Source organism: Etheostoma spectabile, chromosome 16 (genome assembly GCF_008692095.1).
Source record: "Etheostoma spectabile isolate EspeVRDwgs_2016 chromosome 16, UIUC_Espe_1.0, whole genome shotgun sequence".
Lineage (NCBI taxonomy): Eukaryota > Metazoa > Chordata > Actinopteri > Perciformes > Percidae > Etheostoma > Etheostoma spectabile.
The window spans coordinates 13,476,898-13,498,928 of record NC_045748.1 but is presented as its reverse complement, the minus strand read 5'-3'; the positions used below and the strand labels follow the sequence as shown (position 1 = coordinate 13,498,928).

The following is a 22,031-nucleotide window of genomic DNA, read 5'->3' as shown; positions in this document are numbered from 1 at the left end:
TTTCAGACAAAATGTTTGTTGGGCATCTCCTCTAAAACTTAAATTATTGATCTTCAGTAATAGCCTACCTTTAGGGCCTTTTTATTTGCTCTATCAATACCTGACAATAGGACTCAATAGCAACTGGTGAAAGATGAGGTTAATTGTTATGTTGCGGAGCCCAGCTATTGACGCAAGGGGGAATAAAATGTTAATATTGTGCAGCTATTGATCTCACTCGACCACTCGTATATAAAACACAGGAAGAAGCAGCAAAGCATGGCTATATGCAAACACAACGTGGCCATGATTGTAATCTGAGTAAGATTAAAGCATCAGCACTGGAACACTGCTTATCTTATCTATCACAGAGTGAAACACACTGATCCTTGACACCGTTTTTTCATGAACACAAACAAACAAAAGTGCGTATACTCACACCCAAACATGATCTGTTTTCTCTTTCTTCTTCTATTTATTTAAGCCTCATTAAAATGTGCTTAATCGTATAACTGTTCTACAATCGAAGGTTCCAATCCAAAGAGAGCCGACTAATGTGTAACCTAATCATGCCATTTTATTTGATTGAAAAAAGGATTGTTTTGCTTCAATTTAGAAACACTGACCAACACCAAACATTTCTTAGGGATTTCTTATGCGCAACAATTTGGAGTACAAAGTGAAAGGGACAGTGTTAAATAATAAAATAAATGAACTTATAGAGTGTGCAAGATAGATTATTCATTCCATATGGGAAAATTGTTATTAAATCAATGGTCTTTTAGCTGGATACAGTAAATGTAAAAAATAAGGGCCATTTCTGCTGTTGCGTAGGCCTACTATTGTCAGCCTGTCCCTAGCTGTGTTAGCATTACAGAAATGCAGCTCCTTTAAATCCCACACAGTTGCCACAGACAAGCCAGTTAACTTCTCAAGCACACTAAATTGGCAGATGTTTCAAATAATTGATCACTGCAGACAGACTATTTTATCTCTGACATCTCCACAGAGGGGCTTAAGTAGGCTACTCTGTTCTTTCAAAAAAAAGCCCTTGTGTGTAATGTGGAAAAAGTGCTGTCTCATCTTGATCTACCTTCTGTGTTGCTTGATTAAAAATTGACCCACAGCTCTGAGGTTTGCTGTAGTGAGCTTTAATTTGTTGGCCCTTCGGAAATCGAGTTCAAGGTTTCTAAGATGACTTGCTAAGCTAACATTAGTTTTCTAAAGCTTGTAGCATGTTAGCACGTTAGCTTGTTCCTAGTTCTTGGATGTTGATTATTTTGATTACCGTTATTCCAATGTTGTAGCCTACTATCTTTTAGAGAAACCAACAGTTAGCTAGTTGTCTGTGACCAAAGTATGCTAATACATGAAACAGAAATGTTACCTTACATAGCCAGGCCTGCATAGTGGTGATGTAGCTAAAGTTAACTTTAGTCTTAGCTACCTTAACTAAAGTTATACTCTTTAAGTTAAGGTTGGAAGTTAAATTGTAAAAAATATAGCATCTTTACTATACTTGTCTTGTAATACATCAGTGACTGTACCACATGTTACTATTGAGTAAAAGTAAAGCGTTAGCTATTATTTAAAAAAAATCATTTAGGTAGTTTTACTTAAACGTTATTTTTTTTCCCAAGAATTGTTAATTAAAACAAAAGTAACATTACAATTTTTATATTCTATTGATGGGTCTAAGCAGCTCCATAGCAAAAAATATTCATTGGCCGAGGTTAGAACTGTGCGGGGCTAAGCAATTTGTGAACAGTGCAAAAATCCAGTATAATAAATAAATACGTCGTTATGGGTTAAGATTAAAATGATTGTACTTCGGCATAGGTACAAAAAAAGTGTTAGTTAACGCTAGTGTTAGTGCATATATTTCATCGCTGGTTTAATGTACCACCCGGTGAGCATGCTATGTGACACAAATCAAACACACTGTTGTTTTGAGTGATAGGTGCACGGTGTCTAGCTAACATGCTAAATGCTAATGGTGGACCTTCGATTCTCCAGTGGTGATGTATATGCTTCACTGAGGAACTTTTACCTTCTGTGAGGTAGCTATGTGAGACTTTTCTGCTGTTTTTGACTGATAGCTATAACCTCTGTCACAGTTGTGACTACAGAGCCTCAGCTCAAAATATTTAATATCTTTCAGGAGCTCAGTGGGACGGAGAAGGGGAGTGAACAGGTTATTTTAGCTATGCTCTTAGAAAGAGCTAGCAGAGAAGATTGAAGTTGATCTTGCGGTGTTTCATCAGTCAGATGAATAACGTTCATAAATATGGCTTTATATTAATGGGTGAGTACAACAAACTCTCACAACATCAACAGGCAACGTAGCGTTGTGTAACGTGTGCACCAACGTTACATGTGCAAAAACTGCATATTTGCTGTAATGTGTGTGTTTGTGGCTGCAGCCCCTATGGAGTTTACATAACAGTTAATTAGATAGTAAGTGTCAGGTTGTTTAATTTCTGTAGCCTTAACCTAATAGTTTCCGAGTTGTATGCACTGCGCGTGCTCTAAAGTGCAGTCTACACTATATTACAATATATTGTTGGTTGGTTTGGACATAGGGGTTGTGGTGTTATGTGTACCAAATATGTAACTATCCTACGTATACATGTAATGCACTTAATTTTGTGGCCTAAATGTGTTCTTTATTTTGACATGTCTGTCATTTAACATCATTATATTGTACATTTGATCATGGAGCCTCATCACTACAGTAGTCATGACTGCAGTATGTTGCTGTGGGGGAAAATGCAATTTGTGGGGCTTAGCACTAAATTCTAGGCATTGTTGAAAGGCCATTTTCTATGGGCCCTTCCTCGCAACCACAGCTATTCATTCAAGTATCTTTTAACTTGAGGGCCTTGGGTACTCAGTCCACCTTTTCCCCCCTAGTCCAACGCCCCTGTTTGGATTCACATAGCCTAGCCCACTACCTCAGACAGCAGTGCCTGCAAAATATCGATAAACTACAGACTACCTGTCAAAAACCTGATCAATACATCAGCATTGTCAGAAAACAAATCTTTACAATTTATATCACATCAGTGAGTTGTCTTTGGTTCTGTCTGTCAACCAGAGTCAGTGGGTTCTGTCAAAGAAATGTGTGGCATGGCTTAAAGTGAGCTGTTTTTTTACATTTATTTTTTTATGGGATTGGTCCTACAAGCTACTTCTGGGCCTTTTTTATTTTAGTCCTTATAAACAGCTTTGATAGTTAAGATATTTACATCATGGACGTGCAAGATTCAGATGTGATACAAGCAGATTAATCTCACCCCTGTTGCTTTTTTTGAAAGACAGAGGTACACTTTCTATGCAAACTGTGACAGTCAGAAGTCTTCCTTCATTTCTGTCTTTCTTGCCTTCCTGTCTCTTGTCTATCTCTCTCTCGCAATTCTAAAGCTTGTAGCATAATTTATTTAACACCAGGAGGAAAAACTCTCAAACTCCTGAAAGTGTCAAAAGAAGCTCTGCTAAATGGAAAATGGTGTGCTTGACCTGCTCCTGTCCACAGCGTGAGTGTAAGCTGATCAGACAGATGCAGTATGCAATAGCTGTATCTGTGTGTGTTTGTGCATTGATTTGTGAATTAGTCTAATGGCATGACAATGAGGCTACCTCGGATATGAAGCTAAGTCATTAAGACAAAATGATCAAAGAGACCCATCTGACAGGGTTGTCTGACAAGCCTAAAATTAATGTGTTCATTATGTGCATTTTGCACACTTGTGTCCAGTGTACGTGAGCTCCAAATCTCCAATATTTTCAATTGGATTCTTAAAAAATACATGACATACATTCACAGTGCAGTATATGAATAATATACATCTCATTATATTGAATATTTGCTGTGCAACTCTGCACTATTGAAGAGTCTCTGAAAACACACTTATAGTTTTATATTCTGTTTCCCATTTTTACATTTCAAAGAACAGAGATGAAAACCTGTAGTTTCAAAGTACTACCATAAAAACACACACACTTTGCAGTAAACTTTCAATAAATTAAATAGGCCATCCCATTTGTCAGTGCTTTCTCAGTTACTTTTGATCAAGTATGGCTTTATACGCATTGCATGTTGTTTGTATATGATGAAACACATTGAAGCACCATGCAGGGTTGGCATGCTCTCCGCATAGACTTTCCCTCTTAGCAGCAAGAGTGTCAACGTACTGTACCATCAAAACGGCACACTCTGACCCACATACACCACTCATTAGCCTCTAACTGTACTACCCACAAACAACACGGCTCACAAGGGCTGCACCAACAGGTGATCTACATCTTCAGAGAAATAGTGTCTGTTTAGAGAAAATGTAATGAGAAATGCATTTTCTTACTGTATGCGTTGTGAAGAGAGAATACCAGAGATCCTAATAAGGTTATTTTTTCCCACAAAGCTGATCTGTAATGCAACTCTTGGGTTATTCTCTGTGTGGATTGATGTAGTCACATTGTCTCTGTAACAGTAACCCATGTGTGAAAATTGATGCATTGCGTTTTCCTGTGTGAAAAAAGCATATGCATTGCTTTTCTGAGATTTATGTTATCTCCAGTGATGAGATGCAGGAGAAACCAATTCATGCCTGTCTTGTTTTATATTTACCCTTTCTTCTTCACTTGACATCCACGGAATGATTGAAGTGAAACAAGTAGAGAGCATGCGGTAGTGATGACCTCAGTGGCCTTTCTCATTGAAGAGTTTTTGTGATTGCTGAGCAAAAAAACGTTGTTTGCAAGAGTTGAAAAGTATATTCTCATAGATGAAGGGCCAATGTCCACTCTTGTCTGCCTACTTCATCCCTTGTTTTGTTTTTTTAGTATATCACGAAACAAACTAATATTCAACTCCACTATCAGACAAATATTTAAGTTTTTCTGGGCGCCTTTCGTCTTATTTCTACCTTCACAACTAAGACATTTTCTTTTTGTGATTCCCTTTTCTAGATGTGCGGTGTCCATCGAGACAATGGATGTCACGCGGTCACTCCTATGAAGAGCAAACAGTGTGGAACCCGAAGTACTGCGTGGTTGGTGACTGTCAGATGCTGCTTCTGAATGAGGAGGAGGTGGTGAGAGCAGACAGTACTATGTCTTGTCTGTCATGTCCTTCTGTGTCACTATTGTGCATCTCATCTGTTCATGTTCTTCTTCCGTTTTTGTCCCTGTCAAATTTTTGTTTTTCTCACATAGTTGTGTATATTCATCCTGAATTCATGTAGATATCATTTCTGTCCCATTTTATTTGGTCAGTCCATTGCCAATAACTGCAACGTATCAGTTTAGGTTGCAAAGTGAGTTACAAGTGAAACTACTTTACTACATTGTATAATATATTCTAGAGATGTTCCAAGATTTTTTTCTTGCAGATACCAAGTACCAATCCCATACCCATGTGTTAAAAAATACATATATTTTATGTTTTCACAGTTGTATATTACCATCCCCGGATGGATGTGATGTTGCTGTCATTGTTGTTGAACTCTTTGTTTTTGGCAGTATCAAAGATGTCTGATACTGGTTGACAATATGAATGGCACAAAATAATATTTAATATCAAATTGCAACGCCATTTCTTTAAACTAACGGCACTATCTAAGAACCATTAGCACCAAATTAAATTATAGCTGCCTTGGGGAATTTTTTAAGCTCTCTTCTCAGCCCAGCAACAGGGACCAGAGCAAAAGTGAATAGTTAAGACACAGAAACAAGTCCACTGTTTCAAAGTCACAAAAGCACCCGGACAAGGCATAGTTAGTGGACTTGCCAAACCTGCATACCAACACAACTGCTGGAACTGAGAAGAAACGTGTGGCTTCAGTTTTTTTTTGTCGGCAAATACTGAGGTATGCCAATGCAGAAATGGAGCAATAATTGCAGGGAGGAATTACTATATTTACATCAACCAATCTGCAGCCTTCCTGCTACAATGCTTTTTGTTTCACAGCAGCAAAGAACAACAACTTTTTAATGCATCCATCCAGAGACCCAGATTGAAAGGATATCCGTAACACTGCTGGATGTCTGTGATGTTAGCAAACTGCAGGTCAAAACGACGATACAGTTTTATAATAGCTTGCTCCAGATAAGAAGTGATGACATGGTTTAGACAGCTAAACCTTACTGGGTCGGCGCATCAGCTGCTGTGAACAAGCACACTGCAAGCATCATACAGTTGTCGTGACCGTATACGGTTTTCAGTTATTTCAGCAACTCTTCATTCATTCTGCACTTAGTCACAAAGTGATGGATTACATTCTTCTAAAAAATATAGCTTAGTTTAAGGTTCTCAAACTCATGCAGCCTACATTATTATAGGTTGTTCTTCCAGGTTCCTCCTTCAGATAAAGCCTTTAAAGGGTATTTCTTTTTTTACCTGGACCCTCTTCTCCTCTATTTTTGTGTGTAAGTGACTGATAGGAACAACAATCCTTGAAATTGGTCCAGTATTAAGCGGGAACGCTGTGACCAGCAGCCACAGCTGTGGTCTGAGGTCGCTAGTCCTACACCCACCAAACTACATTTGAAAAACAACAACAATACTTTTAGCGTGTATAGGGCCAACCATATGTAAATTGGTAAACTATGTGTTTATTTCAACCCAAACCAGAGTTGTGATTGTTGGAAAAGTAAAAAGACAACCCAAAACGGCTTTTCATTGTTTTAGTATGTTTCTGTCGACTTTGAATGAAGTGTGTTTTCCAATGCTAAAATTACTGTTTTATTTATAGGGAGTCTGGTGGCTTTAGCGAACGCAATTTCACAATTTTTTTATGTTTAACAAAAGGGTCTTGCTCTTTAACAGAAGGTTCAACCTCTTAAGGCCGTGACACACTAACCCAATAATGCACCGTCTGGCGAGGTCGGTGACTCGAGTCTGTTTGGATTGTCTGTGCCGTCGTCCGTTCGGAGGGGCCGGTGGCCTTCAATTTGGCCGACCTGACATGCTCTGTCGGAAGGCGGCCACTGCCGGCAATTGGGCTTAAATGACAAATCTGATAGGTAGAGTGCTAACCTGGAAATGACGAGGGAGATGAGCATGACTAGAGTCTCTCAAAATATGACGAAAATCTTTTAAACTGACCAGTGTCGATCTGAAATGAAGACAGAGTTAGCAGCTGCATGGCCTATTTCTCGCTTAAAATGTTTTTAGAAACACTTTTTCAGTTAACTATTTTAGTAAAATATGAATTTGTATTCTGAAAAAGCCGCCATGGCAGTCTGGCTTTGAATTTCCGAATAAACCAGACCCAAGGGACTCATTCGTCCAATAAACTGCCATCGGCAGTCGGCATTGCGTTGGTGTGTTGCGAGGCGCTTTTTTCGGCCAACTCGGGGAGGCAGTCAGTCCGACTGCCTTTTCGGTTAAAGGTCAGCCATCGGGTTAGTGTGTCAGGGTCATTAGAAATCTTTTCCATAATGCACTTTTGTGAAGGTAAATACAAGCTGCCCAATTGCCCTATTAACTTACATTGTAGCTTGTTTTGCCGCTGCAGCAATCTTGCTTAATATTGGACCAATGTCAAAGATTGTTGTTCCCATCAGTCACTTAGAAACAAAAACCTAGGACAATAGGGTCCAGGTTGAAAAAAGGTAGTTACCCTTTAAAGCTTTAGTGGCTCATGGAAGGCTTGTATCATGTGTATTCGCCAGCAATGTTGTTGTCATTACTTAGTATTCCTCATGGGGGCAACAGAAACTAGACATTATAGCTTTAAGTCCCGTTTGTTCTTGTTGTACATGTGACGTAGGGTTGTGCCGAAGAACGATTTCATCGTGATAGCTAACCACCATCACGATGGAAAGCCACCATCGTGGTGCCACACCCCCCGCAGGCGTTGCACGGGGAAGTTCTGCGTCGGTCTTAAACTTGCAAAGACACTTGCGTCAGGCTTTGCGCTGTGCTGCACAGGGTGCAAGATAGGACCCCTTAAGCGAAAGCTGCTTCTTTCCCTTACCATAACAGCACGCGGTAAGGTCATGATCTTGGAAACAGCGGCCTTGAGCGAGAGAGAAGAGGCGTTAATGTGAAACGCTATCACACTTTCCTTTATTGTGGACCCTACTGTGTGCGTGCATCAATAAGTCTGATGTCCTGTGGGTACAGGACTATGTTATATAAGATTTATGAATGTACGTTAGCAACAGTAAGCTAATTCACAAGGGTGCCATGTAATGTGTGAGCTAATATTGTGCATCTGTTCATGTGTGCTGCAAGAGTTATGTTTCTGTTAATTGAATGTGTTATTCTGTGCATATATAATCGAGAATGTAGTTTAATCTCAGTAATGATGGTATATTAGGTTATTATTGTCGCTTTGTTGAAGGCAAACGTTCCACTGTACTGTTGTTACGCAGAGCACGGACACCTGATTGAGTACAGACGGCAGCTTAGTTAAGTGAAAGTATTACATGGCTATGCTGCCGCCTGCTGGCAACATAGCCATTTAATACTGTCTATTTACAGGCGGCATGTAAACGTGTGTCTGATGGTTTCTATGTTAACTGTTAGCCCATACTAGTAGAAAGAGGAATAGTAAAATAAAAAAGTGCTTACCCCTCCTCCCCCCGAAGATGATATCGTCAATTGCAATGTTCTACTGTAAACATCGTCAACTGCCAATGTAGGGGACAAAGCTCAACCCTAACGTGATGTAATGTTTCTTTAAACAAACTATACATTATCCAACATGTATTCTTAAATAATTCAGATTTAGCCACAAATTCAAAATAAGAATTGTTTGAACAGGCCCATTGGCGTGGCTTGGTTAGCTCTGTTGGTCATCTATCAAAGGCCTAAAAAAGCCCCAAAAAATAATCTTTAAAAGAAAATGCCCATTTGCTCCTATGTGTGAATTTGACAATTGCATTGTTAACTTATTTATTTATTATTATTTTGTGACAGTACAGTAAAACAAATGAATGTGTTAACGCCAGTATGTGTAAATGCTACATATTTCATTTTCTTAGATCAATCATTTAGTAATATGTATTTTTCTTTATTCCCTCTTTAGTTTCTTAAATTGGGCCCTTTATTCCTCCGTTCCATAACACCACGAGCAAACACTAGAGTGTCACAAAAATAACTGGGAGGAAAGAAAAATCAAGTGTATAGCAAGACTAAAAGAATCTCTGCATACAGTTTAAATTGTTAGCTATGACAGTCGTTTTGTTTTTACCTCTGTTTCTTTCTTCTCCTTTTTTACCTTTTTTTTTTTCTTTGTTGGATAGTTTTTGTCTCTCACTCAGGGTTCTCCTGAGACATTATTAAAAAAAACACAGACTTGATGTGCAATATCACTGAACAGCTGATGCTGACATTTTCATTTGTAATACAATGTTTGCCTAATAAACGACTGTGGTCTTGTTTGCCAAAGGCGATTAGGCCCTTTAGGCTATTTGTACAGCCAACGTGACGTTTCTCTAACCTTAAGACAAATGATGCTTCCACACACACAAAGAGAGCCAAAACGGATATTTAATTCCGAATGAATGCAAAACTGGGCGAGAAGGGATAACAATCTCAACATTTATTATTCTTGAGGGCTGCAACAAAATGAAGGTAACAAAACAGAAAAAGGTGTGATTCCAGAGGGGTTTCTAGACTTTTCTCATTGTCACCTTCAGCTTGTTGCCCATGAAGCACACTGTGTGGAAAATATCCATTTCTGTCTTCTACATTTCTAAAGATACACATGACTGCCAGTAGAGGTGGCTCATGATTCAAGACAAAGAAGTCTTTTATGCTAGTGTCAGCCGTCAAAAGATCCTGCAGAACTGAGGCTTCTTAAAGGGGCCACACCCGCTTTAAGGTTTAGTCTCATTTTCAAGTGGGCTTTGTCATTTGTTTAACTGTAGTAATCAAATCAGAGCTTACTGTACGTCAGTGGCAAAATCAATTATCTTTATTGAATTAGCATAGAGTGAAAAGATACATCACCCTTTTCCTGTTTCCTTAGTCCTTTCACAGAAAATTAGATCAGTTTGACGAGTTCCTTGATCTAATAAGAACAATTGTAGTTTAGTTTAATATTTAAACTTTTATGAGATTTTAGTTTGGTACTTTCTAACCAATTATTAACTGGTAATGAATGGATTTATATTTTAAAAATATTTGTTATTTTGCTATGAATATATAATTTTAAATATATGATACATACATATACAATATATATATATATATATATATATATATATATATATATATATAGGAAGAATGAGGGGTGGGAAAAATAAAATACTTGGGCTTCGTCCCGCTCCTTTTTGGTCGGATTGAACACATTGAAACACTTTATAGATACTGTTTTTCCTTTTGTTGTGTTGCTAGCACTTATTGTGTTTTTGTATTGTATTTTGTTTTTGTTTTTTTGAAAAAGAAAGAAGGATTCAGAAGTAATACTTTTTCGTAATTAAGCCACAGATTGTACTTAAATCTCTGGTCAAGAACACTGTTCCTGGAAGTAAGATACCATGGTCCGGGCAGTGCTTTACTGTATGTATCCCAGCCACGATTGTTGCAGTGAATAGTGTCAAAAATAGTGTCAAACAGTGTACAGCTCATACTGCGAAGTCATAATGGTTCCAACCGCCAGACATTGTCTTTATGTCAGAGGAGGTGAGAGCTGTCCCATGAGGCGAGTCCCATGAGGCAAGTAAAGAGCTGTCACTCAGTGAGGATCAGAGAGATAAACAGACGGACACGGAAAACAGAGGTATAGAAAAAGAAGACAGACAGGGCGCCACATTGAGTTGAGAGGTGTGAGAATGTTTGATAAGACCATTATCACTCCTATTGGAGGACATCAGGCCCTTTCCCTTTTTCCCTCAGTCGCCACTTTCTCACAACGGCCACCCTTTTCCCTTTGTCTGTTTAGTCTTTGAGAGCCAAACACTTGGTATTAAAGCTATAGGAAGATATGCGCTGACACAGACTGATGTGCTGCTAATGCCTGCTTTGTTTTTCCAACAACTCCCCATTTATCACAACCTCTACAGCTTTGTGTGCGCTGTTGGCCCAATACAGCATTAAACATGGTGACCAGAATAACTACAATAACATAGATAAGGAGCCTCGCTATTGCATGTGCATTCCCTACAGCCTTCTTCTGTATGCTATCTACTCTATGTGCCTACTTTGAACCTGTGCCTTTTGTTGAATTTACGCAGCCTTTTTATCCTTCTTGAATTTCTTGCTCTATGTTTCTGTCCTCTTTCTTTCTCTCTCTGCCTCAACAGATCCGTTCCTTGTTTTTGCAGGAGAGGCGCTCTGCGTCAGGCAAGCTCCATCTTCTGCGACGCACCATCAGCGTTCCAGTGGAAACACAGTTTCCAGAGTTCCACAGCCAGCTGTCCACTGAGAGCGGTGAGTAGCCTGAGGATTAGTCTTGCATTGTCTACACCGCATTATGGCATGGGAGAAAAAGGTACTCTGGTTTATTGCCATGTCTTTAAACTAATCATACTCGGCATGGGCGGCGTTAAGCGCCGGATGGAGCCTCGGTGCTGCTGCAGAAAGGAACTTCTTTTGTACTGTATGTTCAAAAGTTGTTTTAGTTGTGCAACAGAAAACTCAGATTGGACAGATAGTCTAGCTAGCTGTCTGGATTTACCCTGCAGAGATCTGAGCAGCAGTTAACCATAGTCCTCATAAATCAACCAGAGTTTAAAATTACAACACAAAGAAAGTGGAAGGTAGCAGAACATTGGGCCAAAAAGATGTGCATCTGGCGAGGCAATCCTGGAAGTGGAACGTCGTGGATACAGACTAACTGAGAGCATACCTCTACACTAATCAGGATGCAAGCACACACACACATGCACACACAGAAATACTTAAATGACTTTCTTAAAACCATGTAATTAAATTAGAATGGTTAATAGCCTAGAAATCTAATATTTAACACTCGTTCAACATGGTTATGGTCATATAAAAATGTAATTTATTATAAAGACTCTGGAGAAAGAGGAGAAGTTGGTGCTTTTTTATGGCTCGGCTCTGTTTTTGACAGTTACATTCTAAATGCATGTCCAAGGCTGCTAGGAATGAGCTTTAAGTCTAACTTCTCTGTGCAAGCACTTGTATGCAGGATGCTTGCTCTACACAAAGGTCAAACGGGCAATGTAACTCAAGAAAAGCACTGCTTTCTGCTGCTCATTGACACAACCAGTCAAACACTCACACATGCAAGTGAGCCTTGCATTGCTTACATGCCTGGGTGAGCCTTTTGAAATTGATGAGACTCTTTCCTTCTGCCTGATGTCCACTAGATGGAGAGATTGCTGCTTCGTAGCACTGCACTAAGACGGACTGAAAATTGCTTTGGTTTCTTTAGAACGACAGATGGCATGTTACACTTTTCCTTGTTGCTAATGACACTGTGTAGTATTAGATCAATTCTTTCTGGATGTTCCCAAGAGATTAAATCTGCAGACACGATGGAGCAGCTTAGCGAAAACTGGTGAGTTCTGTGGATGTGGCCGTAAGGATGAACACACAGAATAAGTCAAAATGAGACACTAGATCTCTTCTCCACTCTGCTATGACCCTGCAAGGGGGAAGTAGGGTGTTGGGGAATGTATGGGGGGCTGGTGGGTGGGTAGGGGTCTAACTGTATGTGAAGGGATGTGGAACAGGTGTGGGGAAGAGGCTGGTACAGTTTTTTTTTTCTTTTCCTTTCAGCACACAAATTTATTCAGGACTTACTGCAGTGAGTGTCTTCTATTCTCAGGCCTACTTTTACATTTTCTCCTTACGATCATCATTTAAAACATTTTGTGTATGAATTAGAAATTGTATGGCTAGTTTGAATATGTATTTCTGTAATCTGAAAGGTTTTCATTGTCCTAAAGAGTAGCATTCTTGGATCTATTTGCAATAAATAACACATGCTTAGCTATGCTCCAGGTGAAACACCAGCTGAGTACGGATGTAAGCAGAATGGAGAACCAACATTATGAAGACTGCGCTTTGTCCTTGGCCTTAAATAATACAAAAGGGGTAAGAATACTTATACTTAACTCCTAAGCTACTATTACTGGTAAAGGGGGTGATGAGAATGGGAGAGTTATGTTCATTAAGTGTGTGTACAATGGAAGGAAAGCATAGGATTTGTTAACATCTATCCACCAAACTCATTTTTTACTCTGTTGAATAAGGTGCTGGCACAACTCTCTGACTATGAGTCAGTATTTGGTGCTGATATGAATACTGGTACTATATTAGATCCAAATTTGGCTAAAATGTGCAAATCCAGCAAAACACTAGGTGGCACTGAAGTTTAGTCTTTCAACTATTTGTATCCCACAGTTACCGTTGCTGGGTTATCAGCTGGCATGCAACGTAATATAACTCCCCTTTCAATTAGTGTGTTATTTAGTTTACATGCTTGTTTAGGTTTCAGTCATTTCCTGAGGTGGTGTTGCTGCCCTCTATCCCTGATACAGTGGTTATTGGATAGCATACTATGGGAGTTATGGTTTCTGAGACCATGGTTCTTTCTTACCACAGTGATTTGAGTAAGGCTTTGTGCTGGGATCAGAATCATGCTCTCTGCAGACACGCTATGTCCAGGAGTTGTTGCAAAGATTTGTTTAAACAGTAAAATTATTACCATCCCTTGACCATTAGAGAGACATTTAGTTCAGTATAACGTTAAAGTATTTACAGATGCGTTTCTTACCCCTTAGTTGACATGGCGAAAGATATTTAGAAGACTGTTTATTTCTCAGGTCATAGGTTCTTTTACTTAAAGCATCACGTCATGTTATTTGATACAACTTATAAAGTGTCTCATTCAGTCATCGTTTGCATTTGATTTTGTATTTTCAGCTCAAAAGCTTTAAATGCCTCCAGTTTTCTTCTTGCTGGTGCTTTGTTTTGGACACTTGTCCTTTTCTATCATACCAAGTGGGATTGCGTTCTTGGTGAGAGTCTGCTGAGGGCTAGATGATGAGACAAGCAGAGATGTCCTTGTGTCTCCTCAAAGTTCTGGCTGTTTCCCAGCATTCTCTGCATAGCACATATTTGACTTTAAGATACTGGGGCACTTCCTGGCTGCAATTGTTCAGAAAAAAAAGTCATCAAACATCAAAAAGCAGAGGAGCATTTTGGAATTAGTGCATCCTGGTCTGTAACCTATACTCACTGATCCAGGTGCTGACATGATGATGAGAGTAGACACATCATTACACTGGAACCTGTGATTGGGTTGATTTTGTGTATCTGGGAAGAGACTAAAGAATAAACAGTCTGCCAGCTAGTTCACTAATTACAGGGTACCTTTGCAACTCTGCCAATGGCATTCTGAAACTTTTCCATGGTGATGATGATGTCAGATAATTTCTGAATTGCTGATTCAGATTTCCATAATCAAGCCACAGTTTTCTGCATGTTAGCTAGAATACATTACAATGCATTAATATATTGCCGTGGTAGTTATTATGTCAGCCATTCATTCATCATATCATCCTTATGATAATTAGCCAACCGTGAACTTCACACATTCATATTCACAAGGCGGAAACTTTATTTTTATCCGAGGCATATATGCACATTACTGGTTGAATTGTGGTGGGAGGAGATACCGCTAGTGCTTTATTCAAACACACTTAACAAGTTCACTGGCAATATAATACTTCACAAGGACAAAAACAAGTGTTTGCCTCATTGAATATCATATCGACAGAAGGGTTGCTGTTTAATTTTATCCCTGAAAACCAAACCGTAATATTTGTTTCAGTCCCCTCTTCAGTGGCTAACCTTTAAAGTCGCATTTGTGTGCGTGCGCACGTATGGTTTTTGAAATCCTATTCCACATTACAACACTACAAACACTCCCACGGCCTATGTTTTACTAGGTTATTCATTGGCGTAGCCCCCACCTGCCCTTGTCCTTGTGTGGCACAGGCTCCAAATAAGCAGCACGATGAATAAAAAGTCCTCTTAGATGAATAGGAATCCACAGCAAATCAGAGAGCGCTCTCATCTCGTCTCATCCTGCGACTGAATAGTGAGCGGCTGCCTCGTCTGTTCTTTTAAACTCGTTGAGGGTTTTGGCACAAACATGCAAGAGACGGAGAGCGCTGTTACGCTCCCTCCTGAACAGCTAAGCTTAATTTTCTGGGGTGAAAGTTTTTTTCTTTTCTGGATGCTGTTTTAAAAAGGTTCTCATCTCTCCGTTCTTTAAAGATGCCAGGGTATACGCTGCCCTATTTTCCAGTTTTCTCCATACACAAAGCTGCAACACTTTAGATAGGATTAAATATAACTGGATAACTGACCAAAGGCTGTTGACTGATTTGTACATGCCTTGTAGCCCAAATACTTCCTTGCATGTATTTCAAGCATCTTAACATTCCCTGTGATGTTTAATTTAACAAAGTCCTGCTTGCCTCCATCTCTCCCCTCAGACTTTATAATCACAATTAGCTATCATTAGCCAGAATGGTGTTGACATTACGCCAGTCATTCCAGTCTATCCTGAATAATGGATTATTTTTCCCTTGTTAATGTCTTGTCTTAGAGTTTTACCCAAGATAACTCAACATATTTCAAATATGTGGAGCTATAACTTATCAAGAATGTGGGATAGTTGAGACAAAACAAATTTGAACTTAAGAGTTGGCTGGGCTCCATTTTGCCGTGTTACTATGCAGAAAGGTCAGGTGCAGCCGGAGTGGTATATGAGCTGCAGATGTGAACTATGAATTGCTGAACTAGACATAGGTAAATATAAGATAGGGAAAAAGTATGCTTACCATGTTACAAACGTTTGAATTCAACCAAATCATCTATCTTTGCAGCCATACATGAAAGCTTTGTATCATTGTAGTTTGAATCTCTTTGTGGTTTGTGGGTTATGTCGGATAACACAAGCAATTTCAAGACATCACTTTGAGCCCAGAGAAAGTGTAAAGAGCATTCTTTCACTATAGCTTACATTTCATAGAGTCAACAATTAATATTTAGTATTTTTTAATTTTTTTTAATGAAAATGATAGTTGCAGCCCCAATGTCATCTTTCTGCACAATTCAGTAAAAGTAAAAAGAAGTAAAAATTCAAGCAAAAGCGGCATGTGTTGTTTTATGACCCAAAATTGCAATGAGTGGAATCCATGCACATTCAGCACAACCCGGTCAGAGTCCACCCATTGTTAACATCTAGACTGTATAAGTTCCTAAATTCTTCTGGCATGCTAATGTTTTCCAAAATCTGATGTTGCCACGTTCTCTTTATGATGAGAAGAAAATATGCTGAGAGTATAAAATTGGTCATAGTGGAAAACTTCAGCGCTGCCACAACCTTCTCCACATCTCTCTCTCTCTCTCTCTCTCTCTCTCTCTCTCTCTCTCTCCCCACCAACACCACAATGTGGAAAACTGCTTCTTTCTCCTCCCTCCCATTCTGTGCTCCGTTTTATGCACTCCCCCCCCCCCCCCCCCCCCGGCAACACTACCACCCCCACCACACTCTCCAGAGAGGGGCTCAGTCAGACAGATGTAACACAGCGGTAGAAGCCTGAGCTGAGCTGGCAGGCTGCAGGGGCCAGACCAGAGCCAGTAGCTCTGACTGGAGAGAGCAGCAGAGAGGGAGACGGCGGTGGCGGCGGAGGCGGCAGTAGAAATAACAGTATTTGTAGTAACAGTTTTTAAGTAGTCGCAGAGGCGACTTTGCTTCAGGATATGGGTGTGTTGACCCGGGCGCTCATCACACTGTGAATTTACCATGGACCCTGACACCAGCACCCACCCAGAGGCACAGCATGGTGAGTGAGATCTGAAGCGCCAGGCTGGCAGGGAAGGATTAGAAATAATGCAAGCCATTCTGTGGAAAAAGTTGAAGAAAGCATGTTGGTGAACAAGGGAAGCGGGTCACATGGTTTTCCTGTTAGCTTGCTAATATGACCAGGCTCACCATTTGGCTCTTAAGCTGTTGACTAGTCCTCCGTGGTCAGATGAATAGGACTTCAGTCTGTTCTGTTAGGAAGGGGGTCGGGGGGTGAGGGGTGTTACAGTACATGGCAACGTGATGAGATCAAGCCTGCTACCGGCATTTTGCTCTGACCTTTTCGCCATTACTTTAACAGCGTTATCAAGTTTTCGGCTTTGTTGTAGCAGCAACATTGCACGTTAAATGACTGTCCGGAAATTACCTTGCCTTCAGTCGGTGTTCCGTTTGGCTGTTTTGGTGCAAGCTTGGTGGAGCAGGAGGCTCTCCTCTTCTTCTTTTAATGAAATAATTTTCTGTGGATATGCAAGGGCTGTGGGTGTTCCATTTCTGTTTAAACGCAGCAAGATAAAAGCAGCAAGCTAAAAACTGTCAAGATTTGATGGTTTTGCGAATCTGAATATTTGTATGCCGTGTAGTGGTTGCACCATGTGGGTTTGTGTTAGAGACAGAGCGGCATGAAAGTGGGAGAGGGAAAGAGAAAGGGAGAGACAGAAAGAGAGTTATGCACACAAATAAATCCGGGGGGATCTAGACTGCGCTCAGTTATTCTCTACCCCCTCATTTTCCGCTGCCTCCTTTTTTTTCCTCCACTGCTCCAAATATTAGAGCCTAAACTACATAGTTAAAAGTGAGAAAAAAGTGGTGGGCTATTAACTGGGCCAGAAAAGATGTTTTGTCTTCATGGCCGATGGGAAGGACTCTGCTGTGCTGCTGATGAAGAATGTGGTTAACAGGATGAGTCAACAGAGAACATATTTCCAAGAGACTGAAGTTTCGGTCTAAGCCACATTGCTCTATGCACTGGGCTGTCTGCCACGACGGAGAAAAAGAGACAAAGACAAGGGAAAGAAAACTGTTAAAGACAAAACTGTTGTTTTTATCCATCCCCTGACCCTTGGAACTTCTGTTAACAACCTTACCCAAATGAGTGAGAACATTGAGCATTTTGTTTGGGTTTCCCGACATAAAATGTCATCTTCGTACAGTGGTTGACTCCTCTCCTCTCAACCAGTCAGCCGGCCTCTGTCAATGCACACAGCCTCAGAAGATCCCTTCTAAACGTCCAATAGAAATAGAAAAATGAGAGTAGAAATGGCAATAATCTGATATCATTTGATTACATTCTCAGGAAGAGTTCACAGCTCCTGAGACTTGTAGGCATCAATTTTCAATCTCTCTCTCTCTCTCTCTCTCTCTCTCTCTCTCTCTCTCTCTTTCTCACACACAAACACACACACACCGTTGTGCACAGAAATCATTGCTGTTTGCATCTAATTGAAGAGCAGATGTTATGTTTCATGTATTACACATTGCTTTCTGTATTTTGCATATAAAGTAGATTTTGATCTGCAGTTTGCATCTAGCTGATCATTAAAGCACAGGCACCTATTTCCTCTTTTTATCTATAAAAAGCAAATGGTTGTTGATTCTGGACATCCTCTTCTACTGTACATTGCTACCAGACAAGCTAATATAAAATTGGTAGCAATAGTCAGACATATGAACTCAATCCAATGTAGGGTTGGGGTACACCAGTGCACTCAACCGTTTTCTCAGGAATAAACAGAGACTCCCACCACAAGTATTCCTCTTTACAAGCAGCCATGCCCTTTTTGTCAAAATGAGCACTTTTACTAGCTTATAGGAACACAGAGATGAGAGGGAGGGAAGTAAAAAGGGCGAGGCAGAGAAACATATCCATGACCTTCATTGACATGTAAATAGGTCTGCACGGTTGTGTCCTAGTTGGGAAAGGTTGAATGCCTGCTCATGTAATGGAGGACAAAACACAGGAACAATTTCTTGTGTGTGTGTTTTGTGCAGACCTTTTATTAGACACAAGGATTAAAGCTTTGAATTTTTTCCTCTTTCACTAAAAAGCAATTTTGTGAGGAAAAACAACAAGCTTTTCTCTCATTTCCCATTTTAAGGTGAATTAAGGTTTCTGACTACACTTCTAAAATTCCCAGATTTTATCCAGATGAAACTGCGGTCTTGTGGGGGCGGAGGCGTTGCAGGGATGAGTTTTGAAGAATGTTCAGCTTTTAATAAAAGATTTATTCTTGCTTGTGTTGTTGTCATGTGCTTAAATCTAGCCAGGCTATGGAGCTGGGTGGTACAGGGCGTGTACGTTTTGGAACTGGGCTGTCAGCTTATTCATTTTAATCTAGTTATAAGAGCGGAAACACTATCTTGCATCAGGCCTCATGGTCAAGACAAGTTAATTCTGTTCACAAGAGATTTTCACCACTCTGTGAGGTTGCCGTCTTGGCAGATGAGTGTAGTCTGAAGGATTTAGAGACTGATACAAACATGATGTTTAGTCTGTCGTGTCCCCAGCTGTTAACTGTGTGTGTGTGTGTGTGTGTGTGTGTGTGTGTGTGTGTGTGTGTGTGTGGTGTGTTGTGTGTGTGGGTGTGTGTGTGTGTGTGTGTGTGTGTGTGTGTGTGTGTGTGTGTGTGTGTGTGTGTGTGTGTGTGTGTGTGTGTGTGTGTGTGTGTGTGTGTGTGTGTGCTGTCTCTCTGTCTGTCTGTCTGTCTGGAGCAAATCTAGATTATAAACCTTATAATGAAATTTTTTTTTGCCAAAGTGAGGTCTTTCTGACTAGTTTGACTTCTTTAAAGGGCACTTCAAATGTGTTCATTTGATTCACAGTATTGACATATTGATTATTGCTGCTTTAAACCTGCAAAAACTGATTTGTTTGGCCACTTGGGAGCAGAAGCAACAAGTTGCGAATGCCACACTGACATTACTATCGCCTTTTAAGATGAAATGGTGAACAGTTGCCTACCTACTGTACACACCCAGCAGTTACGGAGCAATATGCATCTGGAGTTGTGTGTTTGGCCAACTGATGAATGTAATTCCAATGTTCACTCTCTTTTATCTCTGTTTTTGGTTGCTACCAACTCCTAAGGGAAATATCTGGCTAATCAATGCCCCTTTACTTTTCCAGCTAGTCACTAACTCTCATCTGCTGTTTGGTGCTGTGCATGTAGTGGACGCTAGGAGTTTTATAATTCTGAAAACATCTGCCTGCTACAGCCAAAAATGAAAATCAGAGTAGTATAGCAGTGTAGTCTTTGTATTGTTAAAAAAAAAAAAAAAAAAGGTTTTCCAGTCAGATAACAGTGGTAAGTAGTACATTGTGATCCGGAAAACCCCAAATTATTATATGATTATTATTTTAAGCATTATTATTATTTACAGGAAATAATAATTTTTAAAGGTAGAACTAAAAAATTAGACTAAATGGGAGACTATGGCTATAACAAAGACTAGAGATACTGAGTTGTGAATTCTTTAATTTCAGAGTAAAGATTAGCTGACGATTCTTCCTTTATTTTCTGCAATATCCTGAATTACTTGAATTTGGTGTTGTGATATGTAAATACAAAGATTTTGTACATATTTATGTGTGCATGCATGTATTTATATTAGGGATGCACTGAGTCCAGATTTTTGGGGTTCGGCCGAATACCGAATCCACTGGTTAAGATTCTGCCGAAACCGAATACTGATTCCCACTCCCTTCCTCGGTCCGTAAACACAGTAAACACATTAATGCAGTAAACACGTCTGGTGTTTTTAGCTGTCCTTCCTTTGCCGTACCTGTAGTTACTTCAATTTGTCTGTAGATTCCTTAATGCTTAACGCAAATTCTTTTGGATGTTTAATACGCCGATGTTGTGTATTGTTTCGGGTCCTTGCCACCACGAGACAAATCGGCATTACAAATTGAACATGTACCTTGACTTGAATTGCCTTCTTTTGACTGAAAGTAATGCCAAACAACACTTTTTCTGCTCAGGAGTTCCATTTTCACTTTCTCACAGCCTACCTATGTAAACGGTCCACCTACGTAAACACATTCCCGTAAACAACGGCGGCGTCATTACATTGACCAGCGTAGCGCGCCTAGTGCAAGTGTAAAATTCTAAGGTTTGGCAGAAACCGAAACCCATCAAAAAGCTCAATATTCGTCCAAATCCTGGATTTGGTGCATCCCTGATTTGTACATGGGTGTGTTATATCAAAATAATTAAAAAAAAAACAGCAGTAAAATAATGGGACAGACAGCCAATCAATTGCTATAAAGTTTTTTAAAGCTTAGGGGAACTGCAGAGTCAGATGATAATTCTCTGCTTTAGCATTATTGGAAGCATTTAGAATGAAGTATAAATAATTAATGGCATGCTGCTTGTCATGCTCCTAAGAGGTCAAGGCAAGTGGTACTGGATTAGTTGGGCTGGAAAAGAATGCCTGTGGCAGGCTTTTCTTGACTAAACTAACTCTGTCGAGGGTGTTGTGGGTTGGATGCTATTTTGAAATGAAACACAAACATAACCTATACACATCTTTTACAGATTGGGTCTAAATCTAGCTGAGGCTGATTGCATTTCACACTTGGCTTAAAATTCTTTTCAAATGTAGCTCAAGTGGCTGCTTGTGATGGGATTTTGCCTCCATGCTTAATATTTGACTACATCTGTGGAAAAAACTGTGGGTGTTTCTGAAGACAGAGAAGAAGAACAAAAACACTCATCACACACATTTGGGCTCAACCATGCAGCAACCCAAGAGGATTGCTGTGGCTATTTGCATAATGGATAGTACTACACCGAAAAACTCAAAATGAGAAAGAAACAGCTGGATGCTAAAGAGCCATACAAACGCAGGAGAACAGAGAGACAAGTCCTCAGTGGTCTATGTTTAGTACTATGTTGAGCTATATATATTCACTACACACTTGACTAGCTGGTCCTTCTAAGAGGTCAAGGATGCCTTAGTCTGGACACTACACTACCCATATAGAAAAATGTATCCATGACCAAATGTGGCTGGAACAACTAGGTCCTGATGTGTCCTCAATGCCTTTTTGGGTGCTCCTGTATTTACAGCTTTCTACTGTGATAGGCAAAAATTCTGCTACCTTTAGCTTGCTACTGATTGAACTATTCAGAAAGCATTTGGGCTTCTTATACCGTTTGCCTTTTGCCGAATTATCCCAGGAAGTCAAGGCAGTCTTTGATTACAACTGACTGCTTGGTCTGAAACCATTTTTGTGTGTTGAGAAAA

General features: G+C 39.9%; 1 protein-coding gene and 1 long non-coding RNA gene across 7 annotated transcripts in view; one reads left to right on the top strand and one right to left on the bottom strand.

Annotated features, from left to right (window-relative positions):
* Positions 1 to 22,031, top strand: part of LOC116704521 (disabled homolog 2-interacting protein) — a 154,575-nt gene that overhangs the window by 12,381 nt on the left and 120,163 nt on the right. For 3 of the 6 annotated variants that reach the window (XM_032540075.1, XM_032540074.1, XM_032540077.1), the window contains exons 2-3: positions 4,948 to 5,072; positions 11,236 to 11,362. In XM_032540075.1, the coding sequence (XP_032395966.1) occupies positions 4,948 to 5,072; positions 11,236 to 11,362 (252 nt within the window). Of the gene's footprint in view, positions 1 to 4,947; positions 5,073 to 11,235; positions 11,363 to 16,485; positions 16,765 to 22,031 lie in introns of those variants that run through there. The other 3 variants (XM_032540082.1, XM_032540081.1, XM_032540076.1) reach the window with 2 other exon arrangements.
* Positions 16,240 to 22,031, bottom strand: part of LOC116704530 (uncharacterized) — a 21,976-nt gene continuing 16,184 nt past the window's right edge. Inside the window, exon 3 of the long non-coding RNA XR_004335707.1 lies at positions 16,240 to 16,252. This is a non-coding gene — a long non-coding RNA (uncharacterized LOC116704530). The remainder of the gene's footprint in view (positions 16,253 to 22,031) is intronic.